The sequence below is a fragment of the Macrobrachium rosenbergii genome, chromosome 8, assembly GCF_040412425.1.
Source record: "Macrobrachium rosenbergii isolate ZJJX-2024 chromosome 8, ASM4041242v1, whole genome shotgun sequence".
NCBI classification, from domain to species: Eukaryota; Metazoa; Arthropoda; class Malacostraca; order Decapoda; family Palaemonidae; genus Macrobrachium; species Macrobrachium rosenbergii.
Genome location: NC_089748.1, coordinates 42,249,697 through 42,277,396, shown reverse-complemented (window position 1 = coordinate 42,277,396; position 27,700 = coordinate 42,249,697). Strand labels below are relative to the sequence as shown.

The window sequence follows — 27,700 nt, the reverse complement described above, 5'->3', positions numbered from 1 at the left end:
CATAATTAAAAACTGTACTATATGGATGACCTTGTCAATATTCTACATTGCCTTAAGCTTACAACATACCTAATGTATTCTCACCATGGCCATCACAGAATTAGATACTTGGGCCTGTCAGTAGGCTTTCAGCTTTCAGTTTTCTGCCGGAAATAGAAACATTTAAGCTCTATGTAGGTACTGGATGGAAAAATTGGTGACAGTAAAAATGGTGAATTAATAGGCAGAGAAAGGTCAACACTAACTGTTAAGGATGATTGATGTCTTTGAATTTTATCCAGTGGCAAATAGTCTGAAACAAACCCATAAAGGAAATTTTTATAACTTGCAACATTAATCATTTACACTTTTGTCGTATTTGTTAAATGAATGGCTCGATTTAATTTTTAAAGTAAAATATTCTGGGCACACCTTGAGTGAGCGATTGTGTTTCAAAGGTGTGATTTGATAATGAAACTAAAGTAGAACAACAACAGTTTTGCCTTTCACACTAGCAGAAGAGAAACCACATTTTGTATTTTTTTTATTCAGAAAACATTTTAAATATTAAACAACAGCAAGTTTTCAGTAAAATCCTGACCCTTTATCTCGTCTTCAAATAATTCATACACTGTTAACCCATCGACACTTATGAATAACCCATATGACCCAACCCTCTGTTTAGATAATGTAGGTCAACAAAAGCAGTTAAATCTTATGTGAATGTTCAAACTTCAACCAACGGCAATTGACAAGTTTGGAAATAATAAAAAAAGGAAAATATTGTCCGAATCTCCACGATTTATATTTATCCTGTTATTTTGTTTGGAATCACAAGTTATTACATAAAATCTAAATTCTAGCATTGAAGACAATTCCTTGGCGCCATCCCAGAGGGAGTTAGGTTATTTAACCTGCTGGTGTGGTTAAACTACTTGGTAACAATACGGTAAGCGCTATTCTGTCTATCTTTAAAGGATCTAAAGGTGCAGTTTTCTACTTTGCGGTTTTGAGTACCTGATTCCTGGTCGCTGTGGGTCTGACATTAATCCCTTTTGGCCGTTTGATGTCACGCAGAAGCGTTCCTGTACCTGGGGAGATTCTTTGTCACAAGATTATTGTATGCCTGGACAACCTTCTGTAATTCAGTCTCACTTGTATTGATATCGCAAAGTTCAGTGGAAGGCTACAAAAACTTGAACGAAAGACCTTGAGGAAAGGAATGAGCTGTGAACTGATGTGTCATTCAAGCTGTGGGGTGAAGAAGTGATGGAAATAAGACAAAGGGAGATAGGTGACATGGAGACGTGACGTGAGAGAATATCTCCTGGGGTAAGTACTGTAGGCTACTTGTTGGCATTAGTTTCGCGTACTTGAATACTGTATCCAGTATCGTGGATCTTTACTGCAGTTTCAGTATGCAGTGAACAAGCAGGGTGCTCATTATTTACAAGGTAGAATTTTTAAGTATGTTGTGAATGGTATCTACTTTCTTTTATGTTAAATATGTTGTGGTTAGGAGAATGGAGAGTACTGACTCCCAAGAGACCTACGTACGTTTGTTGGAAGTCATTTTAGTGCCATAGGAGTACTCTTCAGGCCTTCGTCATTGCTACCTGGGTTTTTCAGGTATCTTAATATGGCAGTATAGGTGATATTGACTCTTGCCATGTTATGCAGCCATATTACCAGTTCTTGAAACGCCAGGTTATTTTCACCCATTTCTTATGCATGAGTGCGTCAGCAAGCTGTTTAAAAAGACGCGAAATCATAATTTTTTGGAAAAATAAGCCATCAGAGAGAGAGAGAGAGAGAATCGGGAAACAATTTTCCACTGTTCCTATTGTGTTCGTTTTCTGATGAGGGAATTGGTACATTTTTATATAATTTGAAAAGAATTTTTCGCCAAAATGAATTTATTTATATACGTAAATAAGCAAAAATACTGTGACTAGGACAAGTTGATTTGCGGATCAAACGATTATAGGAGCTGGTAAAAAGGTAAAATTAATTAGTAAAATGCAATAAAAACCATCAGAAGTTAGGCAATGAGTAAACCGTCATGTCACGTGATCGCTGATTGTTATGAAAAATCTAGTTCGGTAGCATCTTGAAGTTTACGTTGCCAAACTTTTTTTTTTTATCATTATTACGCATTTACATTCGCGTGTTTATTTATTTTTCTTCATGCTTACAACGAATGTATTTTATACTTAAACGTACATACAAACATTGGCAAACACACACACGCGCGCAATTGTGTATCACTAATTCTGGTAAACAGGGATAAATTCCTTTAGTTTGCTAATCACAGCGTCCCTTCTTAAGGAGTAAGTCAGCCACTGTTAAGTGTGCGGATCGATATCCGATATCAGATCACGCGTAATCTCAGACCATGTTCTTCTAATCAATTTAAAGATTCAGAATATCATGACAACTGTGGCGATCCCTGTGATAACATACCTCCGCTAACAGCAGGTAAGGCGATGGTGGCATATATGTAAACAGCCACGGACTAGCCAGAGTATTAAACACCCGCACAGACAATATATATATATATATATATATATATATATATATATATATATATATATATATATATTCCAGTGCCTTTTCACTTTTGGGACGAGGTGCCGTAAGGCGTTAGGCCTGTAAGCATTACTTAAGGTTCTTTGAAGCATCCCTTAGGCTCTTAGCTACAATCCCTTTCATTCCCTTTACCGCACCTCCGTTCATATTCTCTTTCTTCCATCTTACTTTCCACCCTCTCCTAACAATTGATTCGAAGTGCAACTGCGAGGTTTTCCTCTTGTAACACCTTTAAAACCTTCTTTACTCTCAATTTCCCTTTCAATGCTGAATGACCTCATAGGTTCCAGCGCTTGGCGTTCGACCTTTATATTCCAATTCCAACAGATATTTTGGGATGAGGTTGCTAGTCCCGTCCTATTGAATTCAGGTTTGGATCACAACAATCATTTGTTTACCAAGGAGGGTTTGCGTGTTAAGCTGACTGAGAAACAAAATTATTTGCAATTACAAGGGCCATGACCAACTGCCCATCTTCACCCAATAGTTGAACCTGCGTCTGCTCGCTTTGTAGGTAAGAATCCCCCTATTACACAAAGGTCCACATCCCACAGTATGTATATGTATGTGTGTGTATATATATATATATATATATATATATATATATATATATATATATATATATATATATATATATATATATATATATATATATATATATATATATATATATATATATATATATATATATATAGTGTGTAAAAGTGCGATGCGGTAACCATATAATCAAATACCGAAACTACTCTAATGAACGCCGTGTTTAGTGCCATTCCCACGGGAATAAATTTTAACACATGAACAAAAGACGGTAAATATATCTGGAAAATGGGAAACTTGCAATAGATTTCAGTATGATTTGTGTTTTAAGCACATTAAGAAAACTTAAATGTACAGCAGAAAAACCCTAACATCGAGTTGTGGTATTAAAGTGGAATAATAGCAATCATGTTATCAATAAATACTGAATAACTTTTCTTTTTATTTTATTTTTAATTTATTTCCTCGCCATCAATAGACAGGCTCGTGATTTTGACAGATGTTTCCTCTAATAATGTTGGTGACATGAATGTAAAGTACAACCTTGATGAATTAGCCCAATTTCTCGTTAAAAGTGACCGTGTTGAGGTTTTACAGCTAAAAGTGATAAATTTTGATAAAATAAGAGTTATGATAATCATCAGATGAATAAAACAATGTATATATACTGACGCAAGATGTAATGAGCATTACTTCGTCAGTAACGTCATCATTGTAATTTTGCCAGCTGTAAACATTGAGGAGAGCGCAATACAGAAATCCTCCCTAAATAAGCTTTTGATGTTGTGCAAAAGGTACCGTGTTTGTTGTCGAGCATTTTGAGTCTAGTAGAATAGTATGGTGACCACTTAAGGGCATTAATGGAAATATATGGGCAGTGATATACATGCAGTGTGTAGTCGAGACTGATGCCCTGGCATAAGATCGGTGCGACTTGGTTTGGTTAAGCATTTGGCTGGTAAGGCGTCCTGACGAGACATTACGTTTTATTATCTTTTGTCCGTAATACTCCGATATTGCTTAGTTTAAGTGAGACTTAATAATGTTTTTGAAAGTTTCTGTAGCCTAGAGCAGCCTGTGTTGCGTCACAAGGTCAGGTTTTCTTGCGTTACTTTGTGACTTAAGAGCTTTAGATAACGTGGGGTTAGCTTGCAGGACGACGTAATCAGGCCTTTCCGATGTTTAGTGTTACGTTGGGAAGTCCAGTGGGGGGCCAAACCCCCCCCCCCCCGGCCAGGTCAGGCACGGCACCCAAGTGAGGTTAGGAAGGTAAGGTGTGTTTATATCAGGACATGGCATTCTGTGAAAGGTTAGGTTTAGGGTAAAACTACGGAACAGCTCTGCACGGACTATTACCTTGGACATTGATTTTTCCTATGCTGTTAGTGTTGCTGATGAAGGAGGTGGTGTTTTTATTGTCGGTCAATTATTATTAACCTCATATCTACCCAACATGGTTGGGGACCCTTTGGGAACGCGGCATTTTGGGTGGGGGAAATTGTTGGGCGAAAGACCGGACCGCCGTGTAGTTGCTGTGGAATGGTTCTGCACATTTGCAAGTCATTAGGGAGCCATATGTTCAGGAAGGGATTAGCTAAGGAAACCTATTATAAAAGGAAAATTATACTAACCTAATGTACCCTGACCTAACCTAACCTAGTAGGCCATGTTACTTATCTGGGAGCTCCGCCCCCCAAACCCCCCCATGAAGGAAACTCCACTTTTTACCGAAAGCTCCCCTATAACACTGTACATGCACGATAGCATTCCAGGTTGGCCAGCATACAAAAACATATAAGTTTTGAGGTTAATTACAGTCAACTGACAAAAAATAATGGTAAATTCTGGATAAACAATTGAAATTCCATAGAAAGGTTAATATCAAAGGTAATACCCCATGCGGAGTTGTTAGGTAGTTCTACTATTTTAGTTTGCGGAACCTGTTCCTGTCATTCTACACTCGCCAGACTTTTTAGTATGAGGGCCATATTATGTGCTTTGAATAACACTGCGGGCCACAGGAAAAACTAATTAAGTGTCAGTTTAGTATATTTAATAATTTCAAACTGAAGTAAAACAAGTGGGAGATGTTCGAAACAAAACGTAAGCATTAGTCAAAATAATCCCAAAATATACGTACTTGTTAAGTGACTAGCTGCGACTGGTAAAACTGGGATTTATTTGGCTTTTGAATGTTAGCTGTGGGGTGGATGTGGCCTCCGGGCCATAGTTTGGAGATCCCTGCTTTAGAATGTGGGTGGACTTGAATGTCAGAATTCAACTTGATTTGACATCAGAATTCAGCCAGGTGGCCTGACCTGACAACTGAATCGGTAAAATACTTTAAACGATTATCGCATATTGGAATTGAAACTATCATTTGCCTAAGTTTTAATGTGTGCTTTGAATTTTTGACAGTTGTTTCAATAGCAAATGACCTAACCAATCACACCTAACCTAACCCAGGCTACCAGGTCCTTGCTCTAGTGCTTGATATTAGTTTTAAAATATTCCTTAAACTTACTTTAATTTAAATGAGAAAAATCAATGGATTAAAGTTCTTGTATTTCTTTTGTTTTGTGTTTTTGCCCATCCAAAAACCCTGCTTTCCCACTGTGGTCTTTCTGAATTGTAGTACTCATTTGCGAACAAAATGAGTATTATAAATGTTCAAAACACACTTTAAAACAGGAAAATTATATTTTCAAGTCCAAAATGCAATAATGATCAGAACTAAATAATTCCATTGAATTATTGACCATACCTGTTAACTAAATTAATTCCCATAGGCACCCTAAAACTCAGTGTCATACTTGTGTCCTCTTCATAGCCTAATATACAGATTGAACCACAAGAAATCTGTTTGGCCATCATATTTCGGGTACCGAACCTTCCTAAGTATGGGCCGATAACCTTTCACAGTTTTAAAGTGCATTTAAATCAAATGTAGATATGACTGTCTAAAATTAAATAGGCTAGGTTATTTCATAAAATAATGCTTCTAGTATCACATAGCCTATACCTGCTTGGTATTAAGTGGGAATACTAAACCAAAGTGAGGGGTAGAATGCAGAATGAAAGATATAGTTGAGGTTTGAGAAATAGGTTCTGAAGGGTTCAATAAATAATTGGAGGAATTTGACTTGGATTGTTGTGCAAAGGGTCTTCAACAAAAGGTATAGTTCTAGGTCCATCTGCTCGAGCACCCCTTAGCACGTTCTTTAAGGTCCAGGGCGCCACACCTGTACAAGAACAGTAGCAGTGTATTCTGACGTCTGTAATTCTCTCTATCATTCATTTTGATTACATTCTTTATTGCCTGTAGGTAATTATTTCCGAGAGTGCCTGTCTTTTGAACCTGAGATTGTTGTGGTAACTGAAATGGAAAGAAATGAAGAGCTAAAGTATAATTGCTCTAAGCTTTGAAATAATCACAATTAGTGACATAGTTGTAATTGAAACTGGTTAATTTAGTGAAATATGTGTTTGATGGCTGTGAAATGTGTTCCATAAAATGCTGTTAAAAATGACTTTAGTATAGTTCATTTATTTCTTTATTCTTTATTTTTACCAGGGCACTGAGTACAGTCCATTTCTTCCCCAACTTCTTTTCTCTAGGTGATGTCCCACCATGGCTCATGGGCGGCGCCTTGCCCTGGGTATTTTTGTCCTCCTTTTGGTCGACATTATATGGGTAGCTTCATCAGAGCTGTCAGAGGTAAGTATTTGATCATAAAGGTTTCCTGTAGCCATAGCCTTTTATTCCTCATCTGTAGACCATCAAAGATCACTATTAGAAACAGAAATGGTCCAATTAATATTCTAGGCATTAATTTTAAAACGGAATATAAGGTTGAAATGCTTTGGTAATATACAAAATTAGTTAGCTAATAAACTGTTGCCTCAGTATAGTAATATATGAAAGTTCTGATAAAAAAGATGTGAGAGAATAATGAAAAATAAAAATATAAAAAATAAAGATACACATAGATAATAGAAATAAAAATAATAAAGATACAATAGTAAATTGTAATGTCAGAAAAATGCGAATGAAAAATAAAATATTTAGAAAATAGGCAGGTCCCTTTGTAAGGGGAACTTGGAAGCTTTCTCACTCTTTCTTGTAACAGTGCTAAATGTCTTCTTTTTAATACCTTTTGATTGAGAATCTTCCGTATCACTTCATTGGGAAATATGGAATAAAACCATGGAAAATGAAAACCAAAATCGCAAAGCAATACCAAGAAAGTGTTTACAAGTGTAGCATCAAAACTGGTTTGTGGAAACCAATGAAAGAAGGCATACAAAAGGCAGCTTAAGTAGTAAATGCCTGACATTAGTGAAGGGTCGTAAGGAAAGAGGGATGGTAGTGGAATTAAGTTGTACAAACAATAGCACAGGGTGCCATAAGTTTCAAGGGGTACTGCTTACTGTCGTATTTTCGTATTATGTTAGTTGAATATAGAATATCAAACGTCAGGTGTAGGGTCTTTGATAACTCATATAATTTGATTCTTCGGTATCTAACTGGGGGCTGCAAAGGTGCTGTGCCATTGGAGAGAAAAAGGGGACTTGCAGTTGGCAACTTGAATGATAATGTGAAAAAGAAGTATCATCTGATTATTTTTAGTTTCAGCTGATCTTTGATATTTTTAATCATCCACCCAGAACAAATTCAAATTGCAAGAATGCCTCAAGCCACTTTTGTGAACTAGAAGTATGCCTTTGATGTAAATCTGGGAAAGCCTTTCATAGTTTTTACATTTCAAATTACAGTGCTTTCATTTCATGAAGGAATCATATACTGCTACTTGCTACAAAGATAGAAATATGCCTTGAGATGTTAATATTTTTATATGCTCTTTGTTTTCCAGTACATTTTCCATGACAGCGGTTTTAATAAGCCATTCTTCAGCACCTACTTGAAAACGAGCATGTTCAGTCTTTATTTACTCGGGTTCATATTTTGGAGTCCCTGGAGGCATCAGTGCACACACAATCTCTATCCTGATGACATGTATCAGGTAAGCAGTCGTAGATGTTGATTTAATTGTTACAGTATAGTACAGGCAGTTCCCGGTTATCGGCGGGGTACCGTTCCCGACAGTGTGACGATAACCGAAAATCGCTGCTAACCAAAAATTGGCAATAATAGCACTGATCCCTGGTTATTGGCGCCAATAACCGGGGATTAGTGCCGCTGATAACTGGCGAACAGCGCCGATAACCAGGAATCGGTGTCGAAAATCTGGTTATCGTCGTCGCTAGACAAGCGCCGTAAAACCAGATCGCCGATAACCGGGGACTGTCTGTAGGCAAATTTAAAATATTGTCAAACTTTAACCTAGGATGGCGATGTAGAGTTTTTGGAAGGGTTTTACAGTGTGCAGGTTGCTAGGCTCAAGATGTCTTGTTAAGGAATAAAAAGTAACAAAGAACACTTTGCAAAAATATGGTTTTGTTCAGTAATACCAATCTGTGTGATTTATTCATTCTTCCCTGATTCTGTTATCTGGGTATCATTTTGGTCTGTATGAATATTTAGGTGCACTACTCTAATATGGGTGCCGTATCATTGTTCAAAACTCTTATTATACAAACGGTAATCACTGTCGTGTAGAAAAGTGTGATGTTAACCAAAAAATGAGTTATCATGTACATAGTAAAGATGATTTTTTATTTTAATTTAGATGACAGCACTCCAATTCATATGCTGATCAGTGTCAGGTTTACAGCCCTCACGTATACATTCCTTTTACAGTTATAAAAATGTCTTCTTGTTATTTGGAGTCAAAATTAAAAAAAAAAAAATGTTATTTTACCTAGACATGTGTGAACAAAATCTCAGTGCTTTTCTATTTCTCAATGTAATGGTTTTGCTTACACATTTCAGGTAGCAGCAGACAACGAAGAAGATGAGGAGTCATCAATGGTAGATGACAGACGATTGGTAAGCTTACATTTTAGTCCTTTTAATAGGAAATTGAAGGATAATCATTTGATGTTGGATATTTGTGATTGTTGTTCATATGATGCTGATATGCACAGTGCACTGTACTGTATACACAGTGGATGGGTTTCTCTTTTGATGTTAGCTGGTATGTTTTGGGTAAAACTCCCTGTAGTATTTTTTATTAGTTTGTTGTGGTACTGTTGTTGATTTTATGTGGACCCACTGTCGGTTATAGCTCTTACACTTCCTTCGTTGCAAAGAATATGTAGGGCAGTCATGGCGTTGATCTCTGTAAAGCATAAAAAAGAAAAAGGTTCGATGAAGCATTTGAAAGAAGAGAAATCTTTAGACACTTGACCAACTAGCTGTGATGGTCATAAGGGTATATTATTTTTCTTTTTTGGTATCTGAATTTTTTTTTCCAGTATCTGCCATGCTGGAACCTATTAATATGCTTCATTCAGTGTGGCAGTCACTTTTATATGTCTTTGATGTATACATGCATGTTTTTATTGTTCGTACCACAAACTATTCAGTACTACATTACAAACTGTATTCTTCATGCTAGCAAATAAGTAATGCAGGTTTCTTTCAAGAATTTATTACAAATGACAGGGTTATGCAATGAGAAACTTGAAATAATATGGATGTTTTGCAATTTGTATTGTTTTTGGACAGGTTAACCATTAACAGATACTGTAAACAATGTTAAAAATAAAAGGAGTTAAAGTCTTGGTGGATGTGCACTGGTTTTCTCAACAAAACTGGAAATTATTTGGAGGAACACCCAATACATGAAAAACATTTAATGGTCCCAAACTAGCAAATTTGCTGCGACTTTTTAGGGTGTATTCTGAGCCTCAGTATTGGATTTACCCAACAACGAATAATATTAAGTAGTAGTAGGCTAAATGGATTTTAAACTTCTTTGTCAGGATAGCTCATTTTCCGATGGTAACCTTTCTTTGGTACTGGATGGTATTTTGTCAATTTGGAATGGTTTCCTTTCTTTGCCATTTGCAAATGAAGGCAAAATTTAAATGCAAAGTTTGTCAGTGAACTTCTAAATTCTTTCTGTATTCATATATTTTTTGGCTTGCAATGAAAGCTTCATTTTCCATAATTACTAGTTAGCTCATACTATAGACCTTTCATGAAAAAAACTTTATACTGTGTGAATGAAAATACAACGTAGCCTGTCAGTTTGTTAAATTCTTTTCTATGTGGTGTGGAGTTTTAATTTATTTATTATTATAGTATTAGTCTTGTATAAAGGGCTTTAATGTTTGGCTGCAGTGTGATGTAATTGAGCTGAAAACTGTGTTCATAGTATGTAAAAACCAGAGCTTGTCTGAGCTCATTACTTCAGTATTCAAAGAGAGAACATACTGGAAAAGCTACCAAGATGGCATTCCTCCTGTAGGATGCACTGTAGAAGGTACTTGAAGGTTCTTTTTATTAAAGAGTTTCTTCAGCCATCAGCTGTCTAGTTTTGTCGTTGACTTCTCATGTATTTCCTTTGATCATATCCCTTTTATGCCTTCTGAACTACTGTATGCATTTTGATTAATGATCAGCTGTCCTCTAGGACGTAAACGTACTAAGGTAGCAATAACAAACTCACAACTTGAGCACTAAATGGGATGGGTAGCATGGCCAACTTTCATACAACAGTATTTCTACCACATACACTATTCAAGTGAATTGGAAAGCTCTCCTCTACTTCAGTTGTCTTTACTCTTAAGTAAATGTATAGATTTCAAAGTCAAATTAAATTTTTTAGATGCAAACGATTGTCTTTAAGCCACTTAAATGCATATGCATGAACTTGTTTCAGTGCATCAAACAGAGTAGGTGGTGAGACGGTTGGGTTTTTACCATACTTGAAAGGCCTGTCATTAACTGTACTATGCTTGTAGTAGGAAGACTGTCATCTTGGTAAATTTTTTTATATCTTTTCCTCAAATACTGAAGTGTGGGCTCAAATAAAGCAGTGGTTTATGCTTAACAAAATATTTTAGAAGTAGTTTTTTTGTCATCTTGCAATGTACTTACAAAAATATTTTTTTATTCTGCATTGTAGTTATCAAATATATTTCTATCAGTAACAAGCATGACTACCTTCTGCATGCACTTGTCAAAAATTCATGTCAGTAATAGTGTATATTTAATGATGCACTTCATTGCATAAATTGAAACTACTACTTTTCAACTACAGTATACAGTAAAAGGCATTATTTAGTGGTTTGATTTTGCTGCAAATTCAGTAATCTTTAAAAGGAGTTGAGTTGTGTAAGAATTATTTTTAATGCAAGGCTCTTACAGAGGAGGGAGAGTGCCCTCTGCAAAGTTGAACCTATCTTCACGGTGGATCAGGTGGCCTCTTGCATTGCTGTGGAGAAAAGAAACAGTGCTGAGCTAACCCATATGATACGATGGCACTACCTTCCAACGTCTGTGGCAAAAAATCCTGTGGAAAAGGTGTTGGATAGGAAGTTTCAGTAATATTTAAAACTTTGTTTGTATTTACAAACAAACTCGCGTTCACTTGTATGTATGACATTTGGTTGGGTTGGTCAGTCAACTTGCAGGAAAGCAATCCTAGATGATCTAATTAGTGTTAAATAAAAGCTTGACTGAATTTATATATTACATGTTATTTCAAAATTTCTAGCTGTGGCATTGAAGTTTTTGCCCGTAGGGTTTTATATTATTATTTGCACCAGTATAGTATAAGGCAAAAAGGTTGGCAAGTGACAGCTGAAAAGTCTTCTTAAAATATCGTAATCCCAGTAGGCCCTTGATTTTTGGGATTTCAATATTTAACAGATTGTCTGAACATCAGTAGGTTTAGGCAGGAAAAGGTGAAAAATAATTGATCCTCCCTCTGAGGATTTTATGTTATCTTGGATAGCCAGGTAACCACTTTATCCTCCATAATGTAGGCTCTATCATTTTTTTTTTACAGTACAGTATTTCTAAATTGTCTAGTGTGAAAACTTTAAAAAATCTTAGTCCCTGAAGAAGGTTACCATCATAGTGAGCCTTTCATGGTACACTTAAGATAGTACATGTACTGCAACCCTTAAGGTTCGTTGTGGCATCCATTCAGTTGCATTTTTATCACCCTTTTAATTTTCATTCACTTCTGTCAATCACAGCTAGTTGTCCAATTTAAGCTGGATAGCTAGCATCTTAATTTGGCCTTGTTTCCTTTCTTCCTGAGTGTCGAAGATATTGGGCAACATGGTTTCTCTTAACAGCTGTGTAATAATTATAGGGAGCTTGGTATTGCTGAGACTGGTACTTGGCAACAATTTAGCATCTAATTCCTGTCCGTATTTCCACCAAGTCAGTCTTTTTATCATTACAGGATTCTAAATATACAAAATTGCCAAATTATACCGACCTTAATGAAGATGCAAGGAAAATCTTGTTAAAGGAAGTACTGCATAGGACCACCAATCGGTTGAAAAATAATACCTGGAATGGTCAAGATGATCAGTCACTCAGTCTCAAGATGAACTGTCAACATTACAATATAACAGAACCAGTGGGTTCCAGTAACACATTCAGTATACAAGTAACTGATTTGATGGAAGACAAATGAATGTCAGACCAAGACAAGGTTAAGAAAAAACATTCGAGAGTGTGGAAGGACTGAATACTTGTCAACAGAACAGCAAAGTTTATTGTACAAGCTAAACAACCTAATCCTCAAGAAAAAAAAAAAGGAGGCAGCTAGGAAAAACATGCTGTCGTTCACCGAGTGCCAAATATCTCAGCTAGAGAAAACTTCCAAATTGAAAATACATAAATACCAAATATTTAATCTTAGATGAAGGTGCTAAAGGACAAAACATAAAAAAAAAAAAAACAGCAGTCAAGCAGTCACTGGAGCAAAATTAACTTAACCTGTCAGAGCTGAAAGGCAAATGAGTAACTGAAATCACACAAATTTTCCAAAAATAGTGAAAATACAAAATAGTTAAAATACACGAGATGGATATGGAAATGACTAAGAAATCAAGGGAAATAAGGCACTCTTTTGAAGCTGAGGCAAGGAAAAATCTTGGGAAAACCTTGGGCAGTGCAAGAAGTGATCAACCTAAGCAAAGTGATAAGCTGACTGCTAAGCATCTGGGAATCTCAGGGCCCATGCATGCACCTACTTGTCTGCTGCTATTATCTTTGCAGGGACTGAAGTTTCATGGAAAATTTGTGGACCACAAATTTGGCTTTTATAAGTAGTTTGTCTATTGTTAAACAGAAGTTTTAGATGTTTTTCTTTTTTAAATAAAATTTTTGTATTGGTTCAGTCTTTCTATCAAATGACACACTTAAGTTCATCTGAAAAGTGTAAAGTGTAATACATTGTAGAGGTCTTTAGTGTTTTGTTAAAATTAATTATCTATTATTTTGCCTTACAGAGTGAACCAAGATATGAACCATTAAAACTTACCGAGCAAGAGAAGAGCTCTGATGGAGAATCTGACGACTCTTCCATTAAATCCGTCCGCTTCAGCAAGTTGACTGAGGTAGTTAAGTAATTTTCTTTTACTCCATATTATGCTTATTCACAGCTTCAGAGTAAGTGGCCACTAATAATATTAAATGCTTGAATGTTTTATTAAGAACAAAGAATTTAACTCATTCATCCTTTGATTTTTGTAGAAATCACTGTACAGTACTTTGATAAAAGATTCTTTAAAACTTGATCACTTGTAGGTGCCGGTATGCTTACAGTTTACTTCAAACGTGTTTTGATTTTAAAATCCATCTTGTATGAATAAACTATAGTCCAATCTTTTATCATTCTTGGGACTGAGGCTGTGTCTAAGGTAAAAAAAATTCAGAATGGTTGGTTTCCCTGTCCTATAACATGGGGCAAGCCGGGAAGGAAATGGAATTAATAAAAAGCACTTTGGAAATGACAGTAATATGAAGGTCTGACTTCCACTGCATATACATTGAGGATAATAATGGATGTGTTCATACTTCAATGTAAGGCCTCGGTTGTCTATAGCTGTGATGTGCAAAGTGTAGATTAGATACCCTACAATTTTCAGCTTCCATGCTGATTCTCAAGTTACTCTATAACATGTTTTCTTGCTGCATACATTTAAGTAAGAGGCATAGGAAACCAGACTTAGAATAGTGCATTGTAGTCCATTATTGCTGAAATTTCTCCATTAGGTTTTGTGTTGCGTTTACTATACACATTTCCATGAGTTATTGCAAAATTATTTTTACCAACCTTATTGTTGTCTTCAGAATTTCTTTCATATTTTGTTTGTAGCTCAGGGTATGCTTTGCCGGTTAAAGTTTCCAAAACGTGAAAATGTAAAAAGTATTGATATATATTTGATTATGTAAGTGTTCACATTTGTTTATTTTATCCTTCAAGTGTTAGGCATGAGTAATGTATTTAATGTAATGCTGAATTACATATAAAGAAGTTTTTGATTATGTAATGCAAAGCTCAGGCTCTTTCTTGAAATACATTGTTACTATTTTATATAAATTACAAAACATGCAGTCACTAAAGTACTATCAAGACCGAGATTAGATATGTCCAGATAATTAACCATTTCTAATGCTGTCATGCCTGTTGAATTACTTGTATCTCAAGCATGAAATTTTCCATAGAAAGTTATAGAGTGGTACAGTTAGCAGTGACTGAGTCTTGCTTTCCTTTCAAAAGAAGCAATTCTTTCAGGTTCGTCAGATGGCTGAAAGTGAAGCTGTTGATGCCATGATGTCTCGTTTATCCTTCTCTGCATCATTACGTGCTGAGCAACTTGCACTGCAGGCTGCCAATAAACTGACTATAAAAGAAGTTATGAAGATATCTAGTATATTTTGTTTATTGGTAAGTACTTGTTTTGACTTCAGCCTCCCTGCATGATATTGTCATTCTGAGGATGACATGACCCAGAAAAATTAAGAGTATTGATGCTTGATAAAATTTGTTATAATTTTCACAAATACATCTTTCAATATTTTCTGTCCAGCATATTTTCATGTGATTGGTCACCTTATGATCATTATTATTATAAGGATTTGCACAATATTGAAAGCCCTGAGTCACTTCCAGACTAGTAGGTGTACTCAAAGGATTTGTTCTTCAGTGATAGGTAATCACTACTGTATTGGACCAAAGTAGACTCGAAAGAGTAGATGAAATATTAATTGTAGATGTGCCTTATAAAACACTAACCATTTTACCTTTTTTTTTTCAGTGGTTCTTAGGTAATTATGGATACCAGATAGCACTTAGCGACACACAAGCTGGTGTTGTCAATGTAATATCATCAACATCAGGGCTGTTTACCCTTATGCTTGCTGCAATATTTCCTTCGTCTATATCCGATAAATTTACGCTCTCTAAGTTAGCAAGTGTCTTCTTAATGGTTGCAGGGGTGGTAAGTTAAATGATCATGCTACAAGTTTCACTGAATTAGTTTTAGATATTTTGATAAAGCTGTGATTTTTTATATGGGTTTTCCCACTGACAGCAGTTACTAATATACAGCACTCTGAATTTCAGGTCCTGGTAAGTTTAGAAGATATCAGTCTTGAAGGTAGCTCCGTGCCTGTGGGTGTTGTGTGGTCCTTGGTTGGAGCTATTCTGTATGCATGTTATATGGTATTCTTAAAACGAAAAGTTCCCACGGAAGACAGGATGGATTTTTCCATGTTCTTTGGTGAGTATTGTGTAATGTTTAGTTTATTACAATATTAATAGTAATAACATATAAGGGGTGTTGATTTTTTGTGGATTTTGTCCAGTTTTTCATAGATAGATAATCAGCTATGTTGAACATTGTATCATTTACTAACCCAGTGATGATGGGACTTCATATTAAGCATCACACATTGAATCATTTACTACCCCAATGATGATGACACTTCTTATTAGGCATTGGAAATTTTTAAGTCATGGATGTTGGTTTTGGTTGGTGATTATTTTTAAATTTAATAATTGTAACTGCAGGAAACTGTACCATTAGTATTGGTCCTCCCATCCGTTGCTATGATGTTCTACAATCTGTCCTAGAAAAGCTGTCTGTTGTGATAGGCTGCATCCTTCTGTTCTGTAAAGTTTGTGTAAAGTAAAGGATGATTTATCTTGTAAACAGATTGTTGAAGTAGTCAGATCTTCCTTGTGTGGATAAGTTAACAGCTCTATAAGGTTTAGTTTCAAGTCTTATTACCAGCATAATATCTCAAGATGATTTGTAAAATGGCATCCATTTTAAGCCTTCATGCATTAATGGGTTTCTTACATTTATGGGAGGAAAGACCCCCTACTCATAATCTGCTTCATTTTCTTGCGGTGGTCTTCAATGAGGGGACATTCCAAAAATAAGTAGGAAAGAATATAATGAAGAAAGAAGATTAACATTTGTCCTGTCTTTGTGTGGGTTCTCTGAATGGTTCTTAGTAGCATTGTTGCACCTACTGAGGTAGAAAAACCACCCTATTGCTATTTCCTAGGACTTCTTAGCACCATTTAAAGCTCCTGAATGCTGGGTCATTAGGACCATATATAAATTAATTTAGTTGTATCTAATGTATAGTAACAGAGGAAGGGACGTATGACGAGTGTAAAGTGTTGGCACAGTTCATTATTTTCGATTGTATAGGGTTAGAAGAATGTGTATAGAAGTATGCTAGGCTGTTAATATTAGGTAAAGTGTAGGCAAAAAGATTCAGCAATAGACCGATGACCAATACTAGAAGGGTTGGAACTCCTTAAACTGTAATGCTCTAATGTATGATTTCTACCTTACGTGTTTACTGGAAGTATTTTATATCCCATTATTTCAAAGCATTGTAAGCAGACTACTTGGCCTATTTCCAGGATTTCATATTGTTGCCACTGAAGCTGTCAATACTAGTTGTTTGCTTGACCATTCAAATTATGTATATTCAGATCCTTTCTCTTTGTACTTCTCCCCTTAATTCTATTTTTTCTATGTAAACCATTGAAAGATGTTTTTTGGATTTATTTGCAAGTTATCTCTTATTTTCCACCTTTGCAAGCACAACCATTGGCACTTAGTATTTTCTTCTGAAGTTAACTATTTATTTTCATTTTATTATTTTTAGTTTTTCTGATTCATATTTGTCCAAAATGTGCTGCTTTCAATTATGCAGCAATACAATACAGACAACTTTTCTTGATTACTTGACTTTTCCCATTTGTTTTAATTGCTGAAAATGAACGAATTCATGCAGGATGATGTAATATATAACTTTTATTTTATATAATCTCCTTCATTAGATATCAACAGAAAATATTTTTAAGTTCTTTATGATCAATTTCCTTCATAAATTACAGGATTTGTTGGGTTATTTAATACAATACTCCTGTGGCCTGGTTTCCCACTACTGGATGCTCTCGGATGGGAAACCTTCCAGCTACCCAACAAAAGCCAGTGGTTATATATGTCTGTCAATGGTTTAGTTGGCACCGTGTTTTCCGAGCTGCTGTGGCTGTGGTGAGTGTTAGATATTTATCCTTTATTAATCCTGCTTTACAACATTCGTGTCGGTATTCACCACTTAATTTTTTCTGATTACCAGTTTTATGTTAGTGATACAGCGTATTTGTTTCAGGGGCTGTTTTTTGACATCATCACTTATGGCTACATTATCACTAAGCCTTACCATTCCTCTAACAATGATAGTCGATACCTGGGTCAAGAACATTGAATACTCCTATATTTTCTACATTGGTTCTGTACCTATGATGCTGTCTTTTGTTATTGTGACTCTTCTAACGCATTATGAAGACTGGGACCCTCTGATGGATGGAATCAAGTTCATTCACAGAAAATGCTGCCGACAGTCTGTTTCTTACAGGTAAAGATCTTTCTTTGTTTTTAGCAGCTAAAAACTCTGCCTGATTCCCCAAACTTACCAGAATTGTTAGGTTCTGATTAAAAGCAAAGGTGCTTATGTGATTCACCATTGAGTGTAATATAAAAGAGTTATGTCTTTATCTTTACAGGTTGTTTTTAGGATAATTCTTAAGCGTTATGTTTTTCCAGTTTGGTTGATACTGATGGAATCGAGAGAGAAAGCCTGATTGTTAGCAAACATGACGAAGAAGAAGAAGAGGGAGGGGATGAAGATGAGGTTGATACAACATGTATCACAAATCCTCTTGTTATCAGAGATGGGTCGTCGGCAGACAGCATCATTATCAACCATGTTTAAGTGGACCATAGTAACTTACATCAGATTTTATTTATTTATTTTAGTTGTACGATGATTACAGTATCTTACATAAATGTTTTATTAGTTCCTGTTTTGTTTTGTCCTTGAAAAGCTTAACAGATTATTTTCTCATAAGTGTATTTCTCTATTTTGTATTTTAGTCACAAATGTGATAAAGTGTATTTTTTTGTATAGTCCGTTTTTACATATTATAACTCAGATTTCTGTTGCTGGAACGTCTAGTCTAAGGAGAGGAAATAAAATATTTTTCTGTTTTGCAAAACCAGTGCTGGCAGAGTGGATTTGAACTTAATGGATGAAAAGGTATTTTTCCTTTTGCGCCATTCGAGTTGGAGAAGTAATGCAAAACATAGAACTTAAGTTAGAGTATTTGTGTGTTTATAGTACTTAATTAACTTTGTGTCGCTGTCCATATCCAGTGATGCTGAATGATTGATCCCTTAATGTTTGGAAATTTGGGGAAAAGTAGCTGAAATGTATTTTGGAAACCAGAAATAGTAAGCAATAAATAGGTGCTGAACAGAAGCTACAATGGTTAATTGAAAATCAAAGTTGGGTGCCATATCTTTTTTTATTTCCAGTGCAATATTGATTTATGTATATACAGTATATATATATATATATATAATATATAATATATATATATATATATATATATATATATATATATATATATATATATATATATATATATATATATATATATATATATATATATATATATATTACACATGGGGCTTGTCTAGTGACAAAAATCGGCAATTTCCGGCGCCGAAAATCGCCGATTTCCACTTATTGGCGCCGATAATTGGGTATTGGCACCGATACATACCTAACAGAGGCGCCGATAACCAAAAATCGGCGCTTTTCGGCGCCGATAACCCCCGAAAATCGCCGAAATCGCCGAAATCGCCGATTTTCGGTTAGCGGTGATTTTCGGTTGTCGTCACACCCTCAGAAACGGAACCCCGCTGATAACTAGGGACTGCCTGTTTATATATATATATATATATATATATATATATATATCTGTATGGTTGGAGTCCAGATACAAAAGACAAATGGATTTTCTTGGCTGTAGGAGATATGTTAAACCACTCTAGCATTTAATTTTTAGTGATTCCCTCAAGGAATCACTCAAAATTAAGTGCTTGCATTTTTCTTTTTATGGGGCTTGATACCTTTCTCAAGGAATTGCACATAATGTTGGAGCCCTTTTTGTTAATATTACTGTACCTTGATATTAGTGCAGCTGTTGAGTTTTTAGTAGAGTGCATTTATTTGTCTTTTGTTTTAAAATTTTGCCATTGAAATGGATAGATTTTCTGATTTATTTTAATGGAAGTAATGTCTGCAGCAAATGTCATTTGATTTTAAGTTTGGTTCGTGGATTGACAATTTAGGTGAGATCAACATGTGTCTCCAATAGAAAAAGTTAAGGAATTCCACAGTCGGATGGGATTTCAGGGAGAAAGAGGACAGGAAAGAGGTGAGTGGAGGGAACTCATTTTTATGTTTAATCCCTTTCAAGTGAAAAGCAGATGTAAAAATGTTTGTGATGATAATGATAATGATAATGTTGGATGAGGAGCATTCAAGTACAACAACCTGTAAAGGTTATAACTTGTATAGTAGTATCACAAGAAGTAATGCCTAAATCTCATCTTTTCTTGGTGTTTTGCAACAGAGCAAGTTCATTTGGAATTGGTTGGTTGCCAGATGATAATCATGAGATTATAGTCAGCCACTCCTTTCTTAACGTTTTAAGTATCTGTTAATTGTTCTTAAGGTTTATCCAACATATTTGCATCCTTTTTCAGATCTTATATGTAAGAGTCTAGTCAATTCTTTATTAAATTTAATAATTTGTATGTTTTTGGTGCATACTATACTTTATTCTACATCAAAAACTGTAATCTTTTCATTAAGGTTGAATATTGTTTGCATGTTAGAACTTTCCTCTCTCAAAAAACAATGCTGCCCCTATCAGTTCTAGTTTTTGTCTCTTTTATTGAAATTCTCTTTCTCAGTCAGCGTAGTCCTCAGGTACTTTAATTGCTCTGCTTCTTCCATTGGCTTTTTGGTAAGTTTTGAGTGCCGAGAGTTGCAGGCAACTCTTGAAAAGATACAGTATAACTGCAGTTTGTTCTTGTGACAAAACTTGCCGTTTTTAATTGCCAAAACTGTTTGATGAAGAGATTTTCATAAAGAGAGTATTCTGGAATTGAAAGGGATGTACAATCTTCATGACAAAGCAAACCATCAAGAAAAATTTTTTCTAAGATATCAAGAAAGAACATTTTTTTTAAGATATCCGCTCATGTTGCACCAAATTATTTTTGCATTTGTTCATCACAGTTATGATTTTGTTTCCGCAGCTTTCTGGATTGATATTTTAACATTTTTTAAATGTATGGATGAATGACATTGAGAGGTACAGCTGCATAATGCAGTTAATAGCAGAGTAGAGTAACAGTTTTGCCAGTGGAACACCCAGTATCTGATTGAGCTTGATGAATGAAATACTTCGAGTTGAATGCATTGAGATTACTTGCAGAGGAATGTCCTGCGTATGGAGTGATGCAGATATGCTGATTTGGCCCAAATCTCAGCTTATCAGTTACTCTGAATGCAAGTTTATCACTAATGTTTTCATGTGCTATGCAAACAATGGTATGGTACAATATTATGCCAGGAGTGATGTATAGTTGCCCAGACTAAAACTTTAACCAGAAGTACAGTCATTGCATGTACATAATCCTGTCGTTTTATCCTTACGTTGTTGACTGTATTAAGTATTCAAATACTAATGATTGTCTGTGTCATGATACGAGTAAAATTGGTCACAGTTTCTCCATGGTGAGAACTGCTATCCTAATTTGCACATTTGCTGACTATAGTTGTATTAATAACTGTATGAGGGTAGTTTAAATAATATGATGTTCATTGAGCTATATTTGATGATACGGTGATGTACAGTGCTTATATTTTGTGGGTTTTATTGACTTTGAATATGCTCACATGAGGCATGTTGCACCTTGGCAGTGCTTAGGCAAGTGGTTGACCATGTAAGTTCGTTACATTTTCTTTTTTATTTACTCTGCCTTCATGTAGTGAATGTGTTGAGCACTGTACTGTACTGTATGTGATGACTGGTGTGTGGGGTAATGATAAAGCCTCTTAGCTTTATCATTAGAAGAAATCCTGGCGAAAGTTCTTAAAGACAATTTTTACTTCATTATTATTTCCATAATTTGAGCCAAGCTTTGTTTGTTGGAGACTTGACTGTCAGGTAATTGCCTTCAACTTTCATTGAGAAAGTGTTCGTTACATCACAGAGGTGATTCCTGCGTAAATTAAATATGGTCTTCACGTTTGGTTGTCAGTTACTGCAGGTTGATTGTATCAGGATGGTGACTTGTGCGGTTTTACCTTTGTTTTTAGGGTTTTAATTTTTTTTTTACTTTATTTTAAATAGTATAAAGTTGGATAATAAGAATGAATTTAGGACAATACAAGAGTGATTTGGCTAGAACATCTGTAAATTGTTGGCTTCTAATACAAGTCTGAAAGCTTTGTGACCAAAAGGTGAATTAGGAAATCTAATAGACTGCTAGATGCTTATATAAAACTGTGCCCATTGCCGGCTTTTGATTAAAGCCAAATATATGGGAGAAAAAATTTAAGGTGCTGCTATTTGGCACCATTAAAAAGATCAAATTAACCAGAAAGCTCTATGGTAAATATACATCACTGGAAATTATCTAAGAAGTAGCCTTTAGTAGGACTCTCTTGAAAAATTTTTTATTTTTAAATTTAGATCTTTAGGTAGACAAAAACATATCCATAGCCATTTATTAGAATCCTTACAAATGATTCATTTTGTATATTTCAAATGGTTATTGCATATTTTTTGTATTGTTTTAAAAGTCAATAAATAGTCAATAAATAGATATGTCAAGTACACCATACATGGTGCCAGCACAATAGTATTTTGAAATAGTTGACTTTGTATTGAGTAGTTTTTTTATGACTTTGTTTGACCTGTGCAATCCCTCAAGCCTTTCTGTTCTATATCAGCAAGTTTTGATTTAAGGTTAACACCTTAAGGAATGCCCATCCCCTTCAGGTTCATCTTTTACATTTGTATAGTCGTATAGAAGCTAATAACTTGTGGCACTGAAATTATTACCATCTTCTTAGAGTTTTTCTTTCTTTCTTTTAAATCCTCAGCTGAAAATCCTTATGGGTAGGGTCAATGGACTATAAACTCAAAGGGTGCTTCAAAGGTATCTCAGATTACAAAGATACAGGCAACAGTATTGAACCCTTTAGGAAATGGTTGACAAGCATAACATTGGACAAGACTAATACCTTTTTGTGGTTTGCTTTTTATATAATGATTTTTAAGAAAATTTTAGGATTCACTTTTGTATCTGTCATTATTCATCAGAAGTACTGTGGTCTCAATGTAGTTTGTGTCATTTGTACAGTACTGCTTTTTCTTTTGTTACCGTTGAATTTGAATTAATTGGAAGAAATTGTTTTGCTTATTATACTTTTTCTTTATAAAATGTTGTATTTAACTCATTTACTACTCACTCTTGTGGATTTGGTTTATGTTTGCCTGGACCAGTGATTTCTGTTCATCCAGACTTAGGGTTTGCATATTTTTTTTATATTTTTAATGAATATTTCTTTAATTCCAGTGTCATCATTTTGCAAGTTTTATGCAGTGTAAGGTTTCATATCAGTAACCATGTCTTGGTATATGGTGCGAGTTAATGTACAGAAATACTAATCGATTGATTGCTTAGTTGAGGACACAGAAGGGTATTTTGGTTAGTTATGAAGGTTGCTTAGGGTCCATTTTTGTGACAGCAGTAATTTGTTGCTGTTCCACTGATGATATTTGACAAATGACTATTATTACCCTTGACTTTTTCAGTTAAAACGTAGTAACTGACACATTTTGATGGTTTAAAATACTAAATTTCTGAAATATGTATCTTGAGAATGAGAAAAATTTTATTTTTTGAGGCAAAAGATACTCTTTTCTAAGTAAAAAAAAAGTCCATCAAGAAAGTGTGTTTGGAAACATGAAATCTATCATTTTGACATTACCTGGTGGCTTGAACTTGTGTGATTAATGGAAAGAATGACAAACTTTACAATGCACAGCAAGTCGAGATAAAAGCAACAACTCTGGTTTAGGTTTGGAAAATGTTTTCTCGTGACTGTAATTTTTGTTGGTAATTTGTAACCTGCTGTATGTGGTGTTAACGCTTGTTGTTTTAGTCTTGTTGTCATTTTGACAGTTATCAGTTTGTAACCTCTGTGAAATCCAGTTAGCATTTGCTGTATGTTAATGAAAGGAACTGGATATCAAGAAAGTTAATCTTCCTTTAAGTGTAGGTGTGTAAGGGTGTAGAACACAAATGGCCAACAGAAGTCTGAGTTATATCGATACAATTTTGTAGCTCATGTCTTAGGATTCAAAGTTTATCATTATATACTTGTAATATATTACATCACCGAGATATAGCTTATTCTTACAACTTAAGACTATTTCTGTTTTATGTATAAATATGTTTATACTATTATTTTACTGAAGTCTAAATTCTTAGCCCGGTATCTATATCAAGTTCTTAACTTTTACTTTTTATTGTATGATAATGCTGTATTTTCCTCAGTGCTTTGAGTTAAATTTAAGTAATTGGTCATCTTTTACAAGAATATTTTTAAGGTATGGCACTGTAGAGGCTAAGAATTAAAAGTAAAGGTAATGATATTTCATATATAATATTGTAAGTCACATTTTACTAATGGTAATAGTCATAATACCAAGATAGCCTAAAGGTAAAGTAACTGCTGCCTAGCAATACTATAACGATGTAAATTAAAACAAATTGTACAGTAACATTCTAATCGTATGAAGGTTATTTTAAATAAAGATACCAATTTTGTGGTCACACTGGGGTTTTTAATAGTATACACAAACATGGAAACAGTACCGTGTAAGATTTTGTTCAACTAAAGACTGTCTCATAAAACTCTTCACGTACACAAAAATACAAGAGACTTACACTGTCAGTTTTGGCTGTTGGTAGGCCATCACTGATTATTATAATTATTAATAATGTAAGCTTAACATCCAGTTAGGCAAATAGCAGTGGTTAGAGACACTGCAAAGTTGTCAATCCTTTGGGAGCATTTGTATTAAATTGCTGATTTTAGTTACCTCATACATTCCATTCATACCACTACACTTTGATGTCTGGAATTTCCTCTGGGTCATGTGAATTGTAGGTTGTTCCTCCTCCTCCTCATGCTATGCTCTATGAAAATTGATTTTTTTATTGTACTATTTTTTGCACAGGATTGTAATAACTTATCCATCATCATTTATTAATATTAGTTCATTAGTCTGTCAAATATCCCTCAGTCTATGGCAGTCAAAGCTTCTCAAGTACAACAGCATACATCTGTATGTAATTATTTTCTAAATGTTAGTTTTTACATCAAAATAGTGATTATAGTTTTGATAATGGTCTCATTACTCTCTTTTGTTTGCATTTGCACCTGAATACCATGGCATTTGTTTTTTGCTTAGCATTTTCAAAGTTTTGGATGCTTACAGGCATCATACTTGAGGTGTGAAAAGAAATTTACTGATTCAAATCCTCCTTGTATTCCAGCATCTCTGACTGTGTTTGAATGGCAGTCTCAACTGTAATCTCACTGACCAATGACTTATTGTGGCAATAATGTTTCATGTAATTTGAAAATTGCTCCTGAAGTCATAAAATTGCTCATAGCTGGGTCAACTATTTACAATAATTAACAATCAGCATATTGTCCTTGTCCGGGCAGGTTGTAGCATATTGCTGAACCTGGGTTGGTCTTGGAGGAGGGCTGTGTGGTTGAGTGCAGCAAGTTCTTTCCGTATTTTGCTTTCCGAGAGCTGGAGTCAGATTCTCAAACTTTTTTAGTTTGATGGAGTTGGACTCTCAGACTTTTAAAGTTTAGCAGAGTGGAGACCTTACAGTGCAGTTGAAGTAAAGTGAAACTGAAGTTTTCTCAAGTACAAATAAAGATCAACGCATTGTTATTCTGTAGCCTGAAACACACGTAAGTGTGGTACTGGTATGCTGCAATATTTGAGAATCTGTTCAGAGATTCCACAACGTTGCTTGTCCCTTTATCGGTTCCACTAGAAGCTCGAGATGATGAATCTTGATAGGATGAAATTGGGCAATACCTACCTGAAATAGATTTCTGCTGGCAGCTATTAGAAAGAATGTTTCCATTGGTTAAACTATCAGGTTTTGTACCACTGGCTATTAACTGTTACAAGACAAATCTTTACTTCATGAAAACTTACCTTGTAACCAAGTATAGCAATATCCCTTATAAATGCAGAATTGAGCTCTATAACACTGGAAAATGAGTCATTCTCGGAGCCTACTGTTGACCTCGTCAAATTGTTCTATTGGCTCTTCATTTTGGTTGGGCTATCAACAGCAACGACTGACAGATTAAGAATTCTGTAAAACAATAATAATTGTTAGAAAACATTAAAAGTGTAAGAAAAAATTAGCTTTTACTAGGCCTCTTGCTAGAGTGTCGGATTTTGAATAGTGAACAATCGTCAGTGTTTACATTCAATTTATTATATTCAAAGCTTGATTTTACTTAATTGACCTCAATCAAGGGAAGCTTTATTCATTTAGTTATAAGTCTGAAAGCTTACAGCATTTTATTAGTAACTCTTATTTTAGCTCTACTTTATTTACCAAATGTATTTTGTGGTTTTTTAATGAGGAAAAAAAAAAGACATCATTGTAAACACTGGCTGTCACAGAGAAATATGACCATGTAAAGGTACTACATGTCCAGTTAAATGTTCTTGAAATTCAAGCAGGTCTCCTGGTAAACTTACACATTTTTTTGACACATAATTAATTAGCTCTTGCATTATATTTTGGGGTGATAACGTTTTGTATAACTGGGATTGTTTTTAATATCCTAGCTAACTAAAATATATATTAATACTTGAGCAGTCCCTGAAATTACAGTAAGTTTTCCATGCTCATAGTGCAGTTCTATTTCCTCATGATATCATAACAGTATTTGTTACATTTCGTTATTTATAATAAGTTTGGTTTTTAGGTGTGCAGAACACTGTGATTTTGTTGTCTAGTACAAGAAGAAAGTACAGCTACTAACCAAATAAAAAGTCCCTCTCTGGTTAAATCAGAATGTTCAGGCACAGTCAAGAAGATACCCAGCACTTTGGTTTGCTTGCCAACCAACTGATTCCTGTTTCTTGGAGACTCAACTGACAGAGGTCATCCAATGGCTAATCCAACTGAATCACTGTCCGGGATCTGCAGTTGACTATAACTAGCACAGCTGTCCCTAGAAGAAAACCTGGCATTACTGGAAGCTGTTAGTGTTAAAATTGGGCACAACAAATTCAGTGGCTCATGGAAACATGCAGCATAAGCTTGAGGAAATAACAGATTTTAGTATGACCATGTGTAGTAGAGAAGTGTAAACAATTTAGAAATTGGAATACATTTGGGGCCATTAACTTCACAAGCACAGTCTGGTACATTGTTGGGAAGCTTGCACCACTGGTGACATGATCTCCAGCACAGTTCAAGCATAAACAAATTCTTCAGGATCCAACTGTAAGGAAAGAACATGCCCTCCCCTACATGCTGATAGAGTGAGTTTACCCATAAGATCTTGCTTCCTAGAGGGACTGTATCAACTTTTATAACACTTGTGGCTCAGCGTCTCTTGAAGCCTTTTATGAACCTATAAAGAATTTCCCAAGTGGCCCAAGTTTCTACTTTACAGCCACTTTAGACAGTTTCATGACAACTACAAACACTGAATCTTTAAAGAGTGGAGGTGTTTAAGGGACTTCTGGTTTTCTCAGAAAGCTGCATTCATGATCTCAAAATACATGTACTACTTAATGACCATGGAGTAATGAAGAAGGAAAGTTTGTCATCAAACTAATTACCCTAGCCCAGTTCTGCAAAGCTATCTTAAATATAAAATAAAATTATCTGGGAATGCTGTATGGTTGAGCAAATGCTTTTAGTTTGAACAAAAAGAATTCTACTTAACCAAAAGTCAGCAAGGTTTTCAGCATAATGACAGTCAAAGATATCAAATGATCCCTTGTCATAGCATGTTTTTTCTGCCACGTGATTTAAGACTTATGCTTGCCAGTTAATTTGGGAAGATTTTTAGGATTGGATGTTTACTTAGATGAATGAAGGCTAATTCTCAATTCCTTTTGGTCATATTTGTGAATAATTTCTACATATGAATCACTGTTATCACATACTTTTTTTCTTGCGATGTTTCTATTCT

At 35.0% G+C, this 27,700-nt stretch overlaps 1 protein-coding gene and 1 long non-coding RNA gene across 12 annotated transcripts in view; one reads left to right on the top strand and one right to left on the bottom strand.

The window, feature by feature from the left end:
- The first annotated feature begins 1,083 nt into the window (after nt 1-1,083).
- LOC136840749 (solute carrier family 35 member F5) lies at nt 1,084-18,373 on the top strand. Of its 10 annotated transcripts, none has more exons than XM_067107590.1 (12): nt 1,084-1,311; nt 6,724-6,823; nt 7,980-8,129; nt 8,999-9,055; nt 11,384-11,539; nt 13,489-13,596; nt 14,778-14,930; nt 15,301-15,483; nt 15,609-15,765; nt 17,406-17,565; nt 17,684-17,929; nt 18,118-18,373. In XM_067107590.1, the coding sequence occupies exons 2-12, from the start codon at nt 6,737-6,739 to the stop codon at nt 18,284-18,286; spliced, it is 1,626 nt and encodes a 541-aa protein (XP_066963691.1). In that variant the 5' UTR covers nt 1,084-1,311; nt 6,724-6,736; the 3' UTR covers nt 18,287-18,373. The 10 variants fall into 10 exon arrangements, with proteins under 10 accessions (XP_066963691.1, XP_066963694.1, XP_066963692.1 ...); XM_067107593.1 differs by lacking the exon at nt 1,084-1,311 and adding an exon at nt 1,405-1,433; XM_067107591.1 differs by lacking the exon at nt 1,084-1,311 and adding an exon at nt 2,432-2,457.
- A 3,870-nt stretch (nt 18,374-22,243) lies between these two features.
- LOC136840752 (uncharacterized) overlaps nt 22,244-27,700 on the bottom strand; it is a 224,734-nt gene continuing 219,277 nt past the window's right edge. The window contains exons 4-6 of one of the 2 annotated variants that reach the window (XR_010853728.1): nt 26,537-26,728; nt 25,692-25,854; nt 22,244-25,568 (exon numbers count right to left, since the gene is read on the bottom strand). This is a non-coding gene — a long non-coding RNA (uncharacterized lncRNA). Of the gene's footprint in view, nt 25,573-25,691; nt 25,855-26,536; nt 26,729-27,700 lie in introns of both variants that reach the window. The other variant, XR_010853727.1, reaches the window with a different exon arrangement.